The following is a 19,868-nucleotide window of genomic DNA, read 5'->3' as shown; positions in this document are numbered from 1 at the left end:
TCTACTTTGCTTCCGTGTATCTGAGGCCCCAAATTTTCGAAGAAATGGTGATGAAACATTTTATTGTAGTAGAAAATGAAGTGCAATTATTTAAAAGGTTAAATTTCACAATGAATAATTTCGGTAGAATTTTTCAAGCTTAGGTTATTTTATTAAAATTTTCCTAGATATGATTAAAAGTATCTTTAATAGCTTGGCACTAGTATAAACATGTGTTCAATTTATCCAGTCTAATTAACTGCAAAATAAACTTATCATCCAAATTTTCCAACACATAAAATCAACTAAACATATGAGCAAACCCAGGCCAAATATGGAAATCGGAAAAGGTCGTGCCTGATCGATTCGTCAGTTGGCGTGGAAATGCTCATATACAGTAACCCCTCCATATATGCGGTGGGTGGTACCGTTCACCCCTCGCTGTTTCTCGGCTGTCGTTCAACCAATTGAACCGAATTTCTGTAGTTTATGGTTGACACTAATGCGTAATTGTTTGAAGCACAAGCGAGAAACAGCGGTGGGTGGACGATACCACCCACCGCATATATGGAGCGGTTGCTGTAGATCCATTCTTGGAGCTACCAAGCCACATACATTCAAACCATATTACAGCGAAAACTTCCAATTGACATTTCAAAATGAAAACACTCACACATTACCTACCATTTCCCTTCAATTGTACAGCAAGTCCAGCTTGATGGAGTCGATCACCTCCATCGCTTCACCATCGAAAGCCATCAAATCCCTCGGATTGGGTGACAGCAAGCACAGGCTCTCGATCCGCGGTACGATCATGCTGGTCTCTCCAGCACTGCTAGCGCCATCCATCCCCAGCGGTTGCTGTTGTTCATGATGATGGTGGTGGTGGATATGATGTTGTTGATGATGATGGTATGGGTTAGGAATTTGCTGGTGATCATCTTGGTAGCTGGTTTGATGTTCCCCGATGCCCATCTTGTCGTAGGATTCGTTCAACAGTTCGTCCAAGGTTCGGTTGATGTCGTCTTCGGATTTGATGTCATGCAGGTCGTCGTGCTCTTGCTGCTGATGTAGCTGTTGTTCGGGGGTTTCTATCGACGGAGGAGGGGCCGGCGGTGGAGTTGAGATGGGCAAGGGTGAACCCTCGTTGAGCGTTGGAAGAATGGACGAAGATTGGAGGAGTTTCTGTAGAAGATCACCCGTTTGGCGGATCACCGTTCCGGGCGGTTGGGCGGGACATTTGTGCGTCCGTTGGGAAACCTTGTAGCGGAAGCTTTTGTCACAGGCGGTGCATTTGTATGGTTGGGTGTTCGTGTGGATCCGTCGGTGGACCAGATAGGATACGCGCTGCCGGAAGCATTTTCCTGTGGGTTTACGGAAAAGGGACGATTAGAACAGACCGTCAACTACAGAACAAACAAACGGGCTTGTACTTACCGCAAGTCTCGCAGGAGAATGGTTTCTCTCCGCTGTGAATCCTCTCGTGATTATGCAGCGTGGACAGTTCCTTGAAGGCCCGCCCGCAAATCGTGCACGCGTGAGGCTTCTCGTCGCTGTGGTACAGCAGATGCTTATGGTACGATTGTTGGAACGTAAATGCTTTGCCACAAATTTGACACGAGTACGGCATTTCTCCTGCGGAGAAAAGAAATTAATTTTAGGACAAAGCGTAGATTTTGCAGAACTAACCTGTATGGAGTCGTTTGTGCTTCTTGAGGAAGTACTTTGTGGTGAAGCTTTTTAGGCAGACGTCGCATTCCCAGTGCTTATTGCTGCCATCGGAGATGGAATTGATGCTGGTCGACTGGGGAGAAGGCGATGGTTGCGAAGGAGAGGAAACGGAGCTGCAACTACCGTTACAATTACCTACATTACTGCCACTCGGAGTAGGTGTAGCAAGGGGTGATGGAACGCTAGGCGGAGTACTGTTGGCAATGATACGTTCGACAACTTGTTGCTGTTGTTGAGGCGATGGATGCTGAGGCAGCTGTTGAGGTGGTTGTTGTTGTTGCTGATTTAGTTGTGGTTGCGGCTGATTCGATACGTAGACGTATTCGGTCAACTGCCGTGGGTCTAGGATCTTGATAATCTGCGGTTCACTGCTGTTGGGCGTGGTAATGGTGAGCGACGTTGCCGACTGCAGAGGCGAGTGAGGTGTTGGTCGCTGAGGTATCATCGGCTGAGGAGGTGGAGTCCGTTGCGATTGCGGTGGAACATGCTGTGGTTGGATCGGCTGTAGTGGTGGGGGAGCATAAACAGTACTTCGTAGAGATAGATTGCACTGCGTTACGTCATTGCTATAGTAAACAGGTGCCGCAGTAGTGGTCGTGATCGTCGTTGTCGTACTACTACTAGTACAGCTGGTGTTCGACGAACTCTTTCTTGGACAACCTAGATGTACGACCCGCATATGAATCTTAAGGGAGCCTTTCATCTTGAATGTTTTCGAACACATGTTGCATGGGAAACGGAGCTCCATCCCGTCGGAGCTTCCACCGGCCCCCTGCGACACACAGGAATGCATTTTTAGAAGATTCTGGTCGCGAAATTCATCTCCACAAACGTCACACTTGGCATTACTAGCGTGATTCATTTGCCCTGCTTGCTTCTGCTGCTGCCCACTACTTCCTGGAGTAGATTCCTTCTTGGTTTTACGCACATTCTTCAGAGCATTCGTTACGCTCTTCTTCTTATCCACTACCGGAGCGCTTCTCTCCTCCTTGCCCAGAATCGAGTGTCCGAAAAGGTGAATAGTCAGCTTGTCCAACCCCAGCAGCTCGTCGGCGCAGATCGGACATTTTAATGGCCGCGAGGTAACTTTCAGCAGACTTAACCGTAGGGCATCGATATTCGGAAATATCGATTGGCAGCACAACGGACACGAGAGGCTTTTGGTGCACATAATGACGTAATTTTCAATCGACTGCAATTACCCGAGAATTCGCGTACACAAATCCCCAAAATTGGTCAAATTTGCCCGATCACTTTTCCTTCACATCTCGATCGACCGTAAAATTTTCACATCTTTCCCGTGCGACGAATGTGTTACGAATAGACTGTGAACCACTTTTCTCTCCGATCTCACACTCGGACAAGGGCTGCGCCAGACGGGGCCAATTTTCCTCGATCCATCCCAACGGTTGGCGCAGGTCTCTCGCGTGTTTGTCATCAAAACATGCGAGACGCGCATTTTAAAAATAGAAGCCCCGATCTCTTGAATGACGTTGTTTTCCACGGGTTTTGTTGCTGCTCCGCAGATTCGCAGGATCGTGGATTCATTGTGGACTGCGGTCCTGCTCCAGTCAGTTCGAGCAACACGTGGTCGGTCGTGTAACGCATGCGCGCGCCCTCTTCGTTTCGCGCGCTCGTAAATACGCATGGCTGCCACAGAGGAGGCCACCATGGATGCACACCATAGCAACCGTGTGCCATGAATTGAAAATTTGTTTATCCGGAAAAATCGTACATGGTTTTGTGTTTTCATGGTGTCCTTCTAGTGGAAATCAAGTTCAGTTAATCGTTTCATTTATCAAAATGACCCAACCGTACGTGATCCGGGTGATGGAGGAGATGGGCTGGGGATCGGACGGTGGTTTCATTCCGATCGCCAACGCCGAGAACAAACAACTGCTGGACTATGTGAATCGGCTGGGTGACCGGAAAACGGATGGTTCCGGCAAGGTGCAGATCAGTGACCAGCGGTTGTTCAATCTGCAGGCGCATCTGAAGAGCGCCCAGGTTGAGTTCGATCAGAATCTGCAGCTGCTGAGTGAGGACAAGGCTCAGATCGATACGGAACACGGGCTGCTGAAGCTGTCGGAGAACGATGGCGGCAAGCTGCGGAAGCTTTCGAAGGAGGTGCAGTACCAGAAGGAGGAACTGCAGAGGCACGATCAGCGGTCGCAAAGTGAGTGTTGATTTTTTTGTTTTTATTTCTGAATTATTTATCCTACACATGTACTATTTATGTATTGACTATTTTATTACTATCATTATGACACCAAACTAAGTTACCAAATAAATTAAATAAGCAACAGAGCACGTATATTAAAATACCTGTTCTATTTTTGAAAATAATCTCAGATTTTAGTCATTAGTCAAAACATGAATGATACCTGTAGAATATAGCTCGATTACTTTTTCGAAGGGACGTATCAGCTTTTGTAAACAATGTATTTTATCGTCGATTTTTTTTTCGTTTGTCTCGTTGTCGTTTGATGGCAATCGATGTCCGTCAGTGATTCGCACTAGATTGATAAGTAAACATTGCCCGCAGCTTGTGCCACTTTTTCTCGAGTGAGTAAACTCAAATCCATCCGTGCACTCGTCTATAGGGTCAATTACAGCTTCAGCAGATTGGGACTGTTTACGTCAACCAAGATTAAAACGTTGATTTCACTGAATTTTCACAACAATATACTTACCTGAATGTTATTGTATGCGAAAAATGCAATGAACTCATGCGGATTTGCATTAAAATCTTGTAACATTACTGAAGGAACTACGTGGACAGGACGGTGCAATAATGAACAGGCCGAGACTTAACGAACAAAAGAACGTTTTATTAAAGCAAACTTGAATTCCTAACATCGAGCTCTTGAATTGGAATGATAGCGAAAAATAACAGGAGTGACCCGGTCAGGTAATCCAACGACTACTTTTATTTCACCCCCTCTCGCTTGGATAGTCCCAGCATCGTCCGAAGTTCCTCAAATCGTCCGACGTCCAACGATTTAGTGAAGAAGTTAGCCAACTGGTTTTTGCTGGCAATCGGCTCCACCAATAGCTTACCAGCAGCGACATGATCACGAAGAAAATGGTGTTTAATGTCGATGTGTTTGGCTCTCTTACTCTCCAAGTTCTTGGTCATACCAATGCATCCACGGTTGTCCTCGTATATGGTGATTGGTTCAATGTTCAGCTCACCGAGATCGCTTAGAACACCGACTAGCCATATTGCTTCCGATGCTGCATCACTCAACGCTACATATTCAGCTTCGCTTGAAGAAGTTGCAACTGTTGTTTGCTTCTTGCTTGACCACGCAACAGTACATCCGAAAACACGGAAAACAAATCCGCTTACTGATTTCCGGTCGTCAGTATCGGTGGCCCAGTCTGAATCAGCACACCCGATGAGTGGCGCCGCTTGATTGTCTCGCATCGTACAACCCGTTTCAGAGCTGTCCAATGTTGTTGCCCAGGTTGTAGTTGGAATCTCCCCAGATATCCCGATAGGAAAACAAATGTCCGGCCTTGTGGACATCATCATGTACATCAGGCTTCCCAATAATTCATAATACGGTTCTTGAACACCTTCGGCCACTTGACGATCCAATTTCAATCCTTTTTCCATTGGCGTCCTTGTTGCATTGCACTCCGCCATGCCGAACTTCTGCAAGATCTTTTCCAGGCTGGTTTCTTGAGACAGCATCATTCTACCATTTTGTTGATCGTACCGTTTCTTCATCCCAAGAAAGTGAGTCAACTCTCCACAATCGGTAATTTCAAACATCGCCGGCAGTTCGCGTTTCAGCTTTATTATGGTGGTCAGCTGCATACCTGCTATCAGGAGATCATCGACATATAGCACGATGAAAACAACGTCTTTCCCCCTCTTGTCGATACGGGTGTATAGGCAATAGTCGTGCTTGGAACGTGCGAAAACTAGCTTCAGCAGCACTTGATTAAATTTTTCGTTCCAACAATGAGGAGACTGCTTCAGACCATACAAAGATTTCTGTAACTGTAACACCAGCCCAGGGTCTGCCTTGACGCCATCCGGAACAGCCACGAAGATTCTCTCTTGTAGCTCACCATGAAGGAACGCCATCTTGACGTCCATCTGATCGAATTGGAATCCCCTTTGTACGCCTACGGCCAGCACAATTCGAATCGTCGTTCTGCAAGAAACCTTCGACTAACAGTCTTGCCTTGCATCGCACATGGTTTCTTCCTTCATCCTGTTTCACGCGAAAGACCCACTTCGACTGCAAGGGCTTGATACCGGCAGGGCATTCTACCGTCGTCCACACCTTATTCTCCTCAAGAGATGTTAACTCGTCTCTAATTGCGGTCATCCAGAGCTGTCGATCTTCTCAATCTTCGATTTCGGCGTACGATTCCGGGGGATCTGGAAGAGTTGAAATTTTACCAGCAGATGTTGCACTAAACCCAGTAAAGAAGTCAAGTAACTTACCTGGGAGCCTGCGCTCCCGTTCACTGCGCCTAGTGTCAGACTCTGAATAGTCATCACCTCTATGTTGTGAAGGGAGCGCCCCATGGTTTTCGGATGGAGCTTCTTCGGTTGGTTCTTCATTCAGATCAACGGTGCTTTGCGTATGCGGATCGACTTCATCTTCGGTTTCACTTTCGATAACAGCTACTGCTTCTTGTTTGGCCGACGAATTGTCCCCCTCTGGCGGATACAGCATGGGAATCACTAAGGGAACGTTCGAGCCTCCATCTTCTTCATTTGCGTATGGTAAAGAAGCTTCATCGAACTTGATGTCACGAGAGATGAATACTTTTTTTGCTTTTCTGTCCCATAAGCGGTAACCATTTGGAGCATAGCCAATCATGACCGCCTCCCGACTCTTGTTGTCCAACTTCTTCCTCAGCTTTCTTGGAACGCACGAAAACGCTTTACATCCAAAGATAAGCAGCTAGGAGAGGATCAGGTTTTGCACCTGTCCAGTGCTCAGCAGGTGTACGATTATCCGACAGAGCAGCAGTAGGACACCGGTTCAACAAGTACGTTCCAGTAAGTGCTGTCTCCGACAACATGAACTTTGGCATATTTGAGTCGATAAGCATGGTTCTCACCTTTTCTACTAGAGTTCGGTTGAACCGTTCAGCCACGCCGTTTTGTTGAGGCGAGTATGCAACGGTTGGCTGAATTTGAATTCCCTTTCGTTTGTAGTACGCTTTCTGTTCTCCGGAGCAATACTCACGTCCCTGGTCGACAGTTAGCTTGCAAATTCGTTTTTTCAAACTGGGTGGTTACCATGGCATACTGTTGAAAATGCTCTTCGGACTTGCTCTTCATCAGGTAGATGCACGTAAAATGGCTGTAGTCATCTATAAAGGAGATGAAATATCTCGATCCATCCCAAGCCGGCGGATCGATTGGTCCACATCCGAATGTATCCGCTCTAGCAATCGACTGGCTCGCTCACGAGTTCCGTTGAAGGGTTCTCTGCACTGCTTTCCAAGTACACATGTGTCACAGAATCCAATTGAATCAACTTTTGGGCCAAGCGCTTGCACCATATTGTGTCGAACTAACGTATTAATCGTGGTCTGACTGGCGTGACCCAAACGACGATGCTGACCTCCACTGCGCAGCGATTTGCTGTAGGTCCTACCACGTCAAGATCTAACTCCAACTCGTAGAGATTTCCTCGCAACTGTGCCACACCGATCGCCTTGCTTCATCAGCGCCTGATGTTTTCCGCCACGGCTTGTGAACAACACGTCAATCCCGGCTTGGGACATCTTCTTGACAGAAAGCAGGTTGCCTTGCAGCTCTGGTACGAAAATTAGATTTTTCATCTGGAACATAATATCTTCTTTGGAAATCCCCTTGACTTCGCCTTCATATTTCCCAACAATCGAAACACCATCTTTGGCCACATCAATAACGGAAGGTTGTTTGAGCTTCCAGACCGACTGCATGCAATCTAAACTGTTAACCAGATGGTCGCTACATCCGGAGTTCACGTAGAAGATGGTTCGCTTATTCTGCACCAGGGTCTGACTTGCTACAGACTTCTTCGCATATGTATCTTCCAGTGCCTTCCACATTTCTCGAGCAGTCTTCTTGTCCCGTACTATGCCTAGACATTCATCAGAAAGGAATACAACTAGTAAGGACTTCGCTTTCCGATCTGTCTGCAAAAACTTCGTCCTTCCCTGGTCCGACTCACCGGGAACTGGCTTGGTTAATACGTCCGAAACTTCTGCCGCATCCAGGTATAGTTGAACTCGAAACCGCCAATTCTCGAAGATCATTCCATTCAACTGCGGAATTCCGGAGCCTTCCTTAGTAGACGAGCCCATAACCTGAAGGAACTACGTGGACAGGATGGGGCAATAATGAACAGCAAACTTGAATTGCTCACATCGAGCTCTTGAATTGGAATGACAGCGAAAAATAACAGGAGTGACCAGGTCAGGTAATCCAACGACTACTTTGATTTCAATTACTTTCGATACACGTAGCATCAACCATTATTGCCACTTTGCTGACGTTTAAAAAAAAAGCACTTTCTTTCGATTCATTTTATTTATCCCTGAACAGATGCATTTCAAACCAAAACACTTTAATCTTTTTTCCGCAGAGGAAATGAAGAAGCTCACCGCCAACATGGAACGCTTCACCGAGCGTATCAAATGGGCCAAGGCAGCACTAGCCGAATGGAAACAGGTAATGGGAAACGGCGAAGAGACGAACAAGCTAATAGAAAAGTACTGCAAGCTGGACACCGGACGGGCGGACACCCTGGAGGCGAAACGAAAGATCCTGGAAGACAAGGTATCCAAGAGGCGAACGATCCTGGTAACACTGGCCGAGGAGTACCGTTCGTTGGAGCAGGTTCTGGAACGAACCTCCCAACTGTACCGCCAGGCGCACTCCGAACGTCGACAGCTGGTGCTGAAGTGGAAGGAAGCCGTGAAGCATATGAATCAACGCGAGGACGATATCAAGGTGGTCGAGACGGAGATCGAGAAGGCACGGGAAATAAGCGGTATGCTGAATGATGACCTGCAAGCGCAAGTGGAATTCTTGGAGGAACAGCAACGGAACAACAAGGAAATTGAGCTGGGCATTGCCGAGTTGAACGTGGAGGTGTCGAAGCTTAGAAATCGCCTGAATGCACTGACGGATAGCGTGCAGCTAAAGACAAACGAGTATCAGATAACGCGGAAAGCGGTGCAGAATGTGTCCAACAAGTTGACGGGGATGCGTAACAAAAATCGTCAGGCATTGATGGAGGAAGCTGAGAAGGAGAAGCAAATTCATACCAATCTGAGCCAACTGGAAGAGTTGAGGGAAAAGTTTGAAAACTTCAGAAGCAAGACGCTGTGTGCGCAAGAGAGATTGAGACAGTTGAATGAAATTGTCGAGCAGGAGGAGAAGCAGATGAAAGTGTTGGGCGATGAGACGGCTCGCCTGGCGACTGCACTGTATCGGGCGCAAACGCAGCTGGTGACAATGAAGGACGAAGATAAACTGCTGAAAATTGAGATTCATTCAATGGAATCGGGAATTGGAAAGATCAGGGCGGCAATGAAGACGCAAGAAAAGGAGATCATCCGGCAGACAGAGATTTCGTACAGCGTGGATTACAACATGGAGACGATAGAGAAGCGAATTGCGAACATGAAAGGGGAAGATAAGCAGGAAGGAGCAAACCGGGCGCACGCTAAGCTGGTACAAGCGGAGGCGATTTATCATGCCAGGATGCAGAATCATTCGCTGCTGCAGGCGCAGATCGCGAAGATTCAGATTGATTTTCGAAATATGAACGCAGTGTATCAGCAGGATTGCATTGAGATTGAGAGAATGATTGGGAAACTGAAGGAGAAATCGTTGATGGTGGAGGGAGGAGAGAAAAAACTGAGACAGTGTACGACGGAGAATCAGGAGCGATTGGTGGAGAAGAGTTTGCTGAAAATGCGCATCAATCAGATGGAGCAGATGGTGAATAAACAGAATGATAAGATGTATACGTTGGACCGCCATCGAATGGAGCTGGAGACGGCTATCAATGAGAGATTGATCGACATCAATTCGCAGAAGGATATGTTGATGTTGAAGAAGAAATATCTACATGATGAGCGAGCACAGCTTAAGGCGGATATCAGCGAAAGAATGTTGAAGATCGAGCAGCTGAAGAATCGGTATGAATTATCGCTGGATCTGCTGGGTAAGAATGATGATGGGACGATCGTGACGGCTACTCAGATCAAGATCCAGAATGCACAGGAGAAGTACATGCTGCTGAGGGAAGGTAGTGAGTTGAATGTGAAGATTCTAAGAGCTGAGGAAGACCTGAAGGCTCTGGAGAACACATTGAAGCTGATGAACTTCTCGAACGAAACCTATAAGCGTGGTTTCCAGAAGGTAGATGAAGATAATCCGGATATTCAGCAGATGAATCACATTCAAAATGATTATTGTAAGGCTTTGTCCGCGTTGAAGAGTGTAAGGACTGACTTGGCGTTTAATACGGAAAATCTGCACAATTTGAACGAAGAACGCGAGGAAAGTGATAAAGGACTGGAGGCGACTACAAAAGTGCGACTCGATAACAATGATGTACTGTTGAAGATTCAGAAGGAACTGCTTGATCAGAAGACGAAGATTCAACGCGCAGAACGGGAACTTCGTTTGGCCATAAAGGCTGCCAAGGCGAAAACCAATGACGAATATTTGCTGGCCACGTTCCAGAAAGATTTGAACCTAAAGGAGCTGGAAGAGCGCAACAATATGGCGCTGCACCAGATAGCCGATTTGATCGAGATATTCCAGGAAATGAATCCTACGGTGAACAAGTATTTCTACGATAAGGGCTTACGTCTGCCGGTGGTGCGTCGGGCGAAGAGTCAGATATCGTGGCGAAGCGAAAACTCACCCGCTTCGGACTACAGTCGCGGCGACGATACGGGCTCGTCCAAACCAGGTGAATGCAATACCTTTCCGGGTAAGTTTCAGACGGAATTTATCGATTTCCTTTTCTGTACATTGCAGTATCGAAAATGTCTATGTGCTCGACATCAACGCGTTCGTCCGATTCGTCCGAGAATATCGCCAAATCGTTCGATAACCGTATGAGCGCTGGCCTCTCGGTGATACTGATCGATTTCCCTGGAGCCAGTGGCCATAAGAAGTCGCAAGGGACGATGAAGAAGTAGACGGAGGAAGGACGTTCTTTCAACTTCTACCGAGTTGGATACCAACATTAGGCTCATGTCACTTGTTGATTGACGATCATCATCAAATTTATTTTCCTGGCGTTTATATAATAATATTGTGGTTTTGTATTCACTGTCCGTAATTGGTAAAAACTACAAATATCATCAAATTTTGCATAGTTCGTTTGATAATTCTTAGCGTGAATTCGTAAAAGGTAAAAAAAAATAAGAGATTGAACATTTACTTTGTTTGTGTGTGTGAGTTCGAATGAACTGTAAATGATTCACGATTTTCTTCCAGTGATTCCAACGCTAAATATTCCGCTAAATCTTACGTAATAGTTAGCTATATACGGAAGGGTAAATAATGACCCCCATTTTATTCTGTACGAGTCCTAGTCATTCAGCATGAATTCGAGCAAACATTACGCCGCGATCGCTTGAATAAATCACCTTATCTTGTCATACTGCAATTTGTTTTTTTTTTCTCTCATAATATTATCACTAACTTCGTTTTGCATTGAGTGTGTCTCTCGCTCCGACTGATTCGATTTTATAGTTCCCCTCTTATGACTGATTTTAATTTTCTGTACAATGACTAATACGACGAAGTACCAAAGTTATCACTTTATTTATAAATGCATGCATGCGTAAACGGTTCACTGGATATTTTTTTTTGTTATTCCAAAAAGCAGCTACATTACAATTTTTGAATGAGTACAAAATCCGAAATAAAATACATCCCGATAGATACACAGATGGAACCAATGATGAGTCTAAGCTGAATTTCAATTTTACTCACTGACGGAGTAGAATTGCATTGCTTTCTCTTTTTCTCTCTCGACAAACTGAGAGCTGAGTGATATTTTTCGTGGAAGATAAAGAGAACGCAAAACAATTCCACTCAGTAGCGGAGTAAAATGGAAATACAGTGCGTGATAAGAAGGAGAAGGTTTCTATTCGATTTGGGTTTCTATTGTTTACACGGAGAGAAGAAACTTCTGGCATTTACCTTAATTTGTTATACACAATTATCTACGGTATTTGTCGATAGTGATCTTTTTTTTTTCTCAGTTTGGTTGTCTTCTGGGTTTGGCGACGAGCAGCATTCCAAAAGGGGGAAAAAATTATTGCGATGTTCGATTTATGGATTATTTGTTTTGGTGACAGATTACTGACTTTTTGAGGTTATGTGTAGTAGCAATTGGTAGATTTCTTGCTAGTGGGAAAATTTACTTTTAGGCATTTTAAATACGTTTTTTAACGAGGATTTGTGAATCAGCATTGCTAGTTCAATGTCTCAACTAGCAATGATGCTAGATTAATCCGCGAAACTGTTAAAATTAGCAAAAAGCATTTTTTTCCCTGGGGGTGCATTTTACCCCGTGTGACCGTTATACTCGCATATCAATCCCAAAAGAAGGAAAAAGAAAACAGCAAACCGATAAACAAGCCCACTAAATATAGTTTATTCATGGCTTGCTATAATCTGTTTAACAGACTATCAAATTTGTGTACAAATAGAACAGTTCAATTCCACTACCGCAATCGCCTATCGTCGACAGATACACGTATATCACAACTTCTTCAGTTAACGAAATACACGTATCAGTCGAGGATAAGCAATTAAAAGGGAATGGAATTTAATCGTAATTGATAACGCCGCTGTCTACGTTTGAAGAATTTTAGATGAAATAGGATGAGGGACTTTTATTCGAGTATGTGATGCACAGTTTTGGAGCAAACGTAACCTCAAGGCATAGCTCAAGGCATAGTAATCGCACGTTTCTTTTTTTTCTGGAAGGAGAAAAATAACACCTGGTAACACTGGGTTGACTTGCGTCTTCAAACTTGACTTTTAATACTTGTTGGGTAAAGTATGTACATTATTTCAATGTGGTTTCGGTTTACTCGATTTGTCTTTGCTTTATTTTGGCTAGGGAAGATCGTTTGATGGTGGGAATTTTCGGGTCATTCACCGGTTGAATATGATGGTAAGGTTCGTTCTAATGTCTCAAAACAGCTATAGTAAAAAAATCAAATAAGTTTAGCGGCATTGTTTATGAATCGACCAAAGGCGGAAGATGACTAGTCTTTTGATTAGTTTGATGACAACTAAACTGCCGGTGGTTTTCTAAATGGTGATATTTATTCCTCCAGTGGATGGTGTAGGTGAAGCGAAGACAGACCCCAAAATCGATTCAATTTCGAGCTGTCAAATCGAACCAATTTTTTTCAAAATAATCCTGCTCACCTCGCATTCAGACTGCGAGTCACTTTTACTCATTCGTATGGATACATTTCGACTGGAAAAGCAGTTGCGGTTTTTAGTGAAGTTATTCAGATGGATAAGACCTATTGTATACTGGGCAGCTCAGATTAGAATTCTCATATATGTCGGCGCCTATGTACCATTTGACTTATGATTGCTTGCTTTAACTTGACTGCTCTGCTAAATAGAAGGTTGCTGCCTTTGGAAAAATTATTCAGATGAATACGACAAATTCCAAATTTTATTGTTACGTTCTAACTGGAATTATGCGTCTCTCTTTTTATACGGTTCGAACGAAAACAAGAATATGGATGAATATCTCACGATACATGCAACTTGCGTGGCAATCTTTATCGAAAGAAAAGAGGACAAAGAATAACTAGAATCATATGTTTGCTGTTCTATAGATTTTTAATTGAGCACAGGTAGAGGATAAACTGAATTTAAGTTAACTTAAATAAGTTTTAGTTGAAAGTCCGTGTCTGTTATAAAGGGTGTCCACAGTTAAATTACATCACTTTCAAAAAGCTGTAACATTTACCCTTTGGGTTAATTTTAATGAAAATTTGGGTGAGATGGTCTCAGCGTGTATGAGTGTCATTGTGAAATTTCTAGTAGTTTTGAAAATTGAGTTTTACACACTCACCTCAACAACCCACATCTTTCGCACCGAGCCATCGGAAAGAGGTTGGGAATCAAAACAATCTACTGTTTCTCGTGTCATATAACGTTTAACTGTCGATCCGAAGCTAGTGAGGGCAAGAAAAAGAGTTTCGTACTGCGTTGAAGATCGCAAGCGAGTGGTTGCTGCCTTCAAACGGATGTCGCGAAAAATCAGCACCTGACAAAAAGTTCATTCAAGATTCAGAAAGCACCAAATCGCAATGAACGACAGAATTTGACAGCTAGAATGTGGGCACGTAAGCTGTACACACAAATGTTAACAAAACCACACAGCTGGATCATGAGCGATGAAACATAGGTAAAAGCGGACTTCAAACAAATTCCGGGAAGCCAGTATGTGACTGCGAAAGACAAGTTAGATGTTTCAGAGTCCCTCGGAAAGTTCCCCAAGAAATTCATGATTTGGCAGGCGATTTGTTCGTGCGGAAGCTTTTCGTATCAACTACAACCGTAAATGGCCAAGCCTGCATGTCAAATCACACAACGTTCCTACAATGTTTTGGCCGGATCTCGCCTCTTGTCACTACTCCAAGGACGGTCTGGAGTGGTACAAGACGAATGGGGTGAATTTCGGCCAATCGAAAGATTCTGGGCTATAATGAAGCACGAACTCCGTAAGCATCCTAAAGTTGTCACTACGGAGCAGGAAATGTTGAAATTATGCTTGAAAGCAGAAAAAAAATGTCGATTCAACCGTTGTACAAAACCTTATAGGTGAAATTAAGAAGAAAGTTCGGGCATTTGAATTCGGTGAAGAAATAGAGTGAAATTTTGTAAACCAAGCTATTACATTCCCTGAAAATTTAATGACAATCGGTTGAAAGACTTATTTTTGGCGAGTACTTATAAGTGATGCAATTTAGCTGTGGACACCCTTTACATCATAGGTTCCAATAACAGGAAAACACATAAATGTAACTTACGAAAAAACTCAAATGAATAACAATATGTTTGTATCAGGGGGTAAGTCACTCTGCCACCTTGTGTTTGTGCTTATTGTGTTTTATGTGTGTTTTTGGGTGTCGGAAGGTGTTTCTGGGCGCTTCATCGTATTGACGGAGTTGTCAAAACTTCAACAGAAAAAATAAATTTACTGGCAACCATATCCTCAATCATAACATAACGCTGAAAATGACAGATGCGACGCCTTTGCTGTTGTTTGTTTAAAGAAATAACACGGCGGGAGGATTATTTGGAGCTTAAATGACCGTAGCCCAGAGCACCGGATATCAGAGTAAGGCATGGAAAGAACCGCCAGCTATACCACTGACTTGCTGCGTCAGAATCAGTAATAGAGTTCCATAAGCGTTTCGCAACTGTAGACAGGGTTACTTCCACTCACTTGCTATAAAAAAAATATTTTTCGGAATTATGCAATCATTCGATGTTATAATGCTGTGTTGCACTTGTAAGTAACAGGAAGAGGGTGTAAAGTATGTGTTTGACTCATAAAACCTGTCAATTCCGCTTTCAGAGCGTCACAATCAGCGATCATATGATTCGTGAGCGTTCACTCAGAGTGAGCGCTCACGAGTCGTAAAATCGCTGATTGTGACGCACTGAAAGCAATATTGACAGATTTTATGTGTCAAACATATTCTTCATGACCTCTTCTTGTAACTTACAAGTACTAATTAGCATTATACTATTTCATGATTTCATAATTCCGAAAAAACATTTTTTTATAGCAAGTGAGTCGAAGTAACCCTGACTGTAGAGATCGAATATTAATCAGCAGTGGCTACCATTCAGGGTAACTTGTCCGAAAATTAGTTCTTGACATGGGCATTGGTCCTCTCGCTGCAGGAGGAAGACAAATGGGCAATTTTCGGAGTTTACTCAACTTCTTTCAAATGCTCCCGCCTTTTGCTTATGTTCCATAAAAATTCCTGAAGTTCGCGGATCTCCCCTCAAGGTCCATAGATTTCTAAAAAGTTCTCGAAAAGTTTCTGACGACCACTGTCCTTATGTGAAGTTTTGGAAGTTTTTCTAAATTTCTGGAACTTTTGTGCTCCCGCAATTTTCATGGAATCACTGAAGTTCTCTTGATTTTTCTGAAGTTCATGAAACTTCCATTCAATTATCGGCACTAATTTAAAATTTCTTCAATAGTCTAGACTTTCCTGGTGTTATTAAAACTACCTAGATTATTGAATTTCTTTAAAGTTCTCTAAACAGCCCTGAATTGATCAGTGTATTTTAAAAACCCGCAACTTTACCGAAATTAGTTGATTTGCCTTGTAGTTTCGACAATTTTCCTTAAGTATTCTACCCTTAAAATTCGCTCACTTATTTTCCCTGAACTATGCTTACCTGAAGTTCTCTAAGTTTGTTTAATAATCCGGGAAATTTTCTGATATAAATTATATATTTAAAATTCCCTGATCAATCATAGAATTCTTGGAATACCCCATAATTCCACGGAATTCATTGTAAGTCGGTGAAAATTTGCTTAAGTTAATGGGATTATTCTGAAGCTATCTGATCGTCTTCGAAGTACTCAGAACTTCGCTGAATATCATGAAATCTCCATGATATAACACCCTTAAAATACTCTCACGTTTTCCGGATGTTCATATAATTTTTTATCATGTTCCAGATGTTCTATCGGAGGGTTTCTAAAATTTTCTTGAAATTTAATTCTCTGATCTGTCTTTTCTCGAAGCTTTCCTAAAGCTCTTAATTCTATTGAAGATAAATTTCCCTGAAATTCTTTGGACTTCTGTGAAGTTCCTGAAATATTTCTGAAGTTTTCATAAATTCTTAGATGGTCTTTGTACTTCCCTGAAATGGTCGGAACATGTTAAGGGTTTTCAATTTTTCTAAATTTACGATTATAGATATTTAAACTGCTCCAAAAAGTCTGAACTAAGGCCATGGGAACTGCTCTTAAGATCTGAAATTCCCCAAAGATCTTTAGATCTAGCTTTTCTGAGGTGCTTAGAACTTCTTAAAAAATTTCACAATACCCCTCAAGGTTTCAATATTTCTCAAGTTCGCTTAACACCTGTGCTGTGCTCTGAAACTCTAGGAACTGCATAAAAGTTTCTGAAAATATTCGAATGTTCAAAGAACCGATTTGAGGATCTTAAAGCTTCCAGTAAGTTATCCATAATTTCAGTGTGTTAACTTCCCTTATGTTCCCGCAGTTTGTTTATGGAGCTTCACTGAAATTCTCAGCATTTCCTTTCATTCCTCAGAACTTCCTACAATTGTTGTGAAGTTAATGGGACTGCAATGAAGATCTTTAATCTTTTATTAAGTTAATTATGAACTTGGAATAAATCATTTAATGTTTTCCTTAATTCAAGCACTTTGATTGCAAGTGTTATGTTTATTATTGTTTAGAGTGTGAATTCCTTCCATCTATGAAGTAGGTTGTTTTAATCCGAACTTCTTTTTAAAAACGCTTACTTAACCTAAGTTTGCGTATAACGAGCGAATTGGTATGTAACACTCAGCATGTGGTTGATTATTCGGATCCTGTTTTGATTTTTGAGGATGCGGATCCGACAGTGATTGAGAAAATTTCGGATTTAGTGAAGGATATTCCTGTTTTTACTGGAAATCCCGATGAATTGAGCAGTTGGATAAGAGATGTGGATGGAATTGTCCACACTTACCAAACTACAGTTAACACGGAGGTTCAAAAAATATGCGCGTTCTGTGTGTCAATCAGGCGTAAAATCAAAGGAGAGGCTAATACAGCTTTTAATCCGAACTCCTTTTTAAAAACGCTTACTTAACCCAAATTTGCGTAACTACTGTGAATTCCTTTCAATATGTAGACGGAAACATTATGGGTTCATGGTGGGTGATAGAGATAAATAAATCAGTTCTAGTTGGACCATCTATCGAGTAGGTTGTTTTAATCCGAACTCCTTTTAAAAAACGCTTACTTAACCCAAGTTTGCGTAACTAAACTGCCTCAAGTACGGAATCGTTGTGAAATTACACCATAAACAAAATCAAGTGCAGTGCGTAAATGACAATTAATTTATACGAAATTTAAAACCTACCACAACATCGCTAACATGAACAATGTTAAAAGCATAAAACAGCGAAGTGAAGTACATCCTGAGAAAAAAAGAATACATCAAAACGTCTCGAACCTATTGAAATGATTATGATTTATAGAATGCTGTTCCCACAAATTAGATGACATCTACATACAGCCAAACGTGATCGAGAAACGAGCGTTGAAGGAGTGCGCCTCCGCCGTTCGGAACTGCTCTTGCAGTAGGCCCTGAAAAATTTGAATATGCTTATATATATGTCTCTGTAATAAACCATGCAGAGTTTACATACTATTTCTTATCATTTTTACAGTAATGATAGAAATCATAGAAAACGACCTATATATAGGTTATAATAGAATTCAATAAATCAGTCTCAGTTGGTTTTAGACCTAGAGTTAACTAGTGTTTTTTTTTAAACTTAAGTCTGGATGACACATCCAAAAGTGGCGCAGTCGGCAGTCCTGGAGTGATTTAGTTAAAGTATAGTGAAGTGCAGTGCAAGTGATCAATCCGAAATCATCGAGGGATTACCAGAGAGCAAAGATTGAACCGAGCAGCGCCTTGGACCTGACGAATACCGACCAAGGAGAGTCAACTTTAACTACTATTCATACCTGACCAGGAGTTCGAGGGAAAATCGGACAAGGAACCACCCTAGGGAACATCGGTAAATTAGACGGAAGTAATCTAGGCTTTTTTATCTATTAAGTGAATATCAATCTTTCAAATCAATTATCTAGAAGCAGAACAACAGTAGAAGAACAAATTGAAGAAATTACAAAACAAATTATTAAAGCAGCTGACAAATCCATACCGAAACCAAAAGGATTCCCTGGTAAAAAAAGAGTCCCGTGGTGGAATGCTGAAGTTGCAAACACCGTCAAAGCCAGACGAAAAACACTCAGACAATCAAAAAAACATAAATACACTCGGAGAAGAAAGACAACTCGCACTACAAAAGTTTCAGACCAGAAGACAGGAAGCGTGAGACCTAATCAGCAAAGCCCAAAAACAATCATGGGAGGAATTTGCAAATAGTTTTACAGCATGCACCCCTATAAAAGAAATTTGGACCAATCTCAGAAAGATACAGGGCAAATATAGAAAACCAACCATAATCAAATTTAATGGTCAGGTAGCAAACGAGAACAAAGGAATTGCTGACCTTCTAGCCAAGGTATTCAAAACTGTATCTAGTAACGAAACGTATGATAAAGAATTCATTGAATATAAAAATAAAATGGAAGAAATACATTTAAACACACCTGAAAATCCAGCTGATGAGTATAACAAACCCTTCAATCTAACTGAACTAGAAGCAGCAATGGAAAACCTCAAAGGAACATCACCAGGACCAGACAACATTCATAACATGATGATCAAAAACCTTCCACCAGACTGTAAGCGGATCCTTATAAATACCTTTAACAGGATGTGGAACGACGCTTACTATCCAACCCTTTGGAAAACAGCAACGGTAGTACCCATTTACAAAGGCAAGGGCGAAAGATCAAACCCAAATCATTATCGACCAATATAACTAAATAGCTGCTTAGGCAAAATCTTTGAAAGGATGATAAACAATCGTCTGGTCCATATCTTAGAATCCCAAAACCACCTGTATGCTTTTCGAAAAGGCAAATCGACTACGGACCATCTAACTATGACCGAAGAATTTATTAGAACGGCTATGAGCAAAAAAAAATATTACGCAATCAGTATTCTTGGACATCAAAAAGGCCTATGATACAACCTGGAGACGATTAGTCTTGCACGAGCTATCCCAAAAAGGGATTGGAGGAAAATTACTGGCTTATATCCACGAGACTCTCAAAACAAAACATTTCAACGTTAGACAATACTCTGACGAAGTAGAAATGGAAACCGCACTGCCAAGGATCGGTCTTGAGTGTTAGACTGTTCTTGATTGCTATAAACACGATAACCAGCTTAATCCCAGACGGAGTAAAAATACCAATCTATGCAGATGATGTCAT

At 42.4% G+C, this 19,868-nt stretch overlaps 2 protein-coding genes across 2 annotated transcripts; one reads left to right on the top strand and one right to left on the bottom strand.

Moving 5' to 3' along the window:
• Positions 1-487: 487 nt before the first annotated feature.
• On the bottom strand, positions 488-3,119 carry LOC135712579 (transcription factor Clamp). The gene is made up of 3 exons (XM_065235535.1): positions 1,669-3,119; positions 1,417-1,614; positions 488-1,343 (listed from the first exon to the last, which is right to left on the bottom strand). The coding sequence occupies exons 1-3, from the start codon at positions 2,879-2,881 to the stop codon at positions 673-675; spliced, it is 2,082 nt and encodes a 693-aa protein (XP_065091607.1). The 5' UTR covers positions 2,882-3,119; the 3' UTR covers positions 488-672.
• A 195-nt stretch (positions 3,120-3,314) lies between these two features.
• Positions 3,315-11,574, top strand: Ccdc39 (Coiled-coil domain containing protein 39). The gene is made up of 3 exons (XM_065235518.1): positions 3,315-3,886; positions 8,319-10,664; positions 10,733-11,574. Exons 1-3 carry the CDS (start codon positions 3,385-3,387, stop codon positions 10,894-10,896), a joined length of 3,012 nt encoding a protein of 1,003 aa, XP_065091590.1. The 5' UTR covers positions 3,315-3,384; the 3' UTR covers positions 10,897-11,574.
• Positions 11,575-19,868: the final 8,294 nt, after the last annotated feature.

This window comes from Ochlerotatus camptorhynchus, unplaced genomic scaffold (genome assembly GCF_037179485.1).
Source record: "Ochlerotatus camptorhynchus isolate MF236.1 unplaced genomic scaffold, CSIRO-AGI_Acam_v1.1 ptg000493l, whole genome shotgun sequence".
NCBI classification, from domain to species: domain Eukaryota; kingdom Metazoa; phylum Arthropoda; class Insecta; order Diptera; family Culicidae; genus Ochlerotatus; species Ochlerotatus camptorhynchus.
The sequence above is the reverse complement of the archived record's forward strand: the minus strand, read 5'-3'. Positions and strand labels throughout refer to the sequence as shown.

Bases quoted from the DNA above. Each gene is read 5' to 3' on its own strand.
- Ccdc39 (XM_065235518.1), top strand. From the start codon at position 3,385: ATGCACACCATAGCAACCGTGTGCCATGAATTGAAAATTTGTTTATCC. The intron at 3,887-8,318 runs GTGAGTGTTGAT...TTTTTTCCGCAG, and splicing joins GCACGATCAGCGGTCGCAAA to AGGAAATGAAGAAGCTCACC. The intron at 10,665-10,732 runs GTGAATGCAATA...TGTACATTGCAG, and splicing joins TACGGGCTCGTCCAAACCAG to TATCGAAAATGTCTATGTGC.
- LOC135712579 (XM_065235535.1), bottom strand. From the start codon at position 2,881: ATGTGCACCAAAAGCCTCTCGTGTCCGTTGTGCTGCCAATCGATATTT. The intron at 1,615-1,668 runs GTTAGTTCTGCA...TTTTCTCCGCAG, and splicing joins GCACAAACGACTCCATACAG to GAGAAATGCCGTACTCGTGT. The intron at 1,344-1,416 runs GTAAGTACAAGC...GTAAACCCACAG, and splicing joins ATTCTCCTGCGAGACTTGCG to GAAAATGCTTCCGGCAGCGC.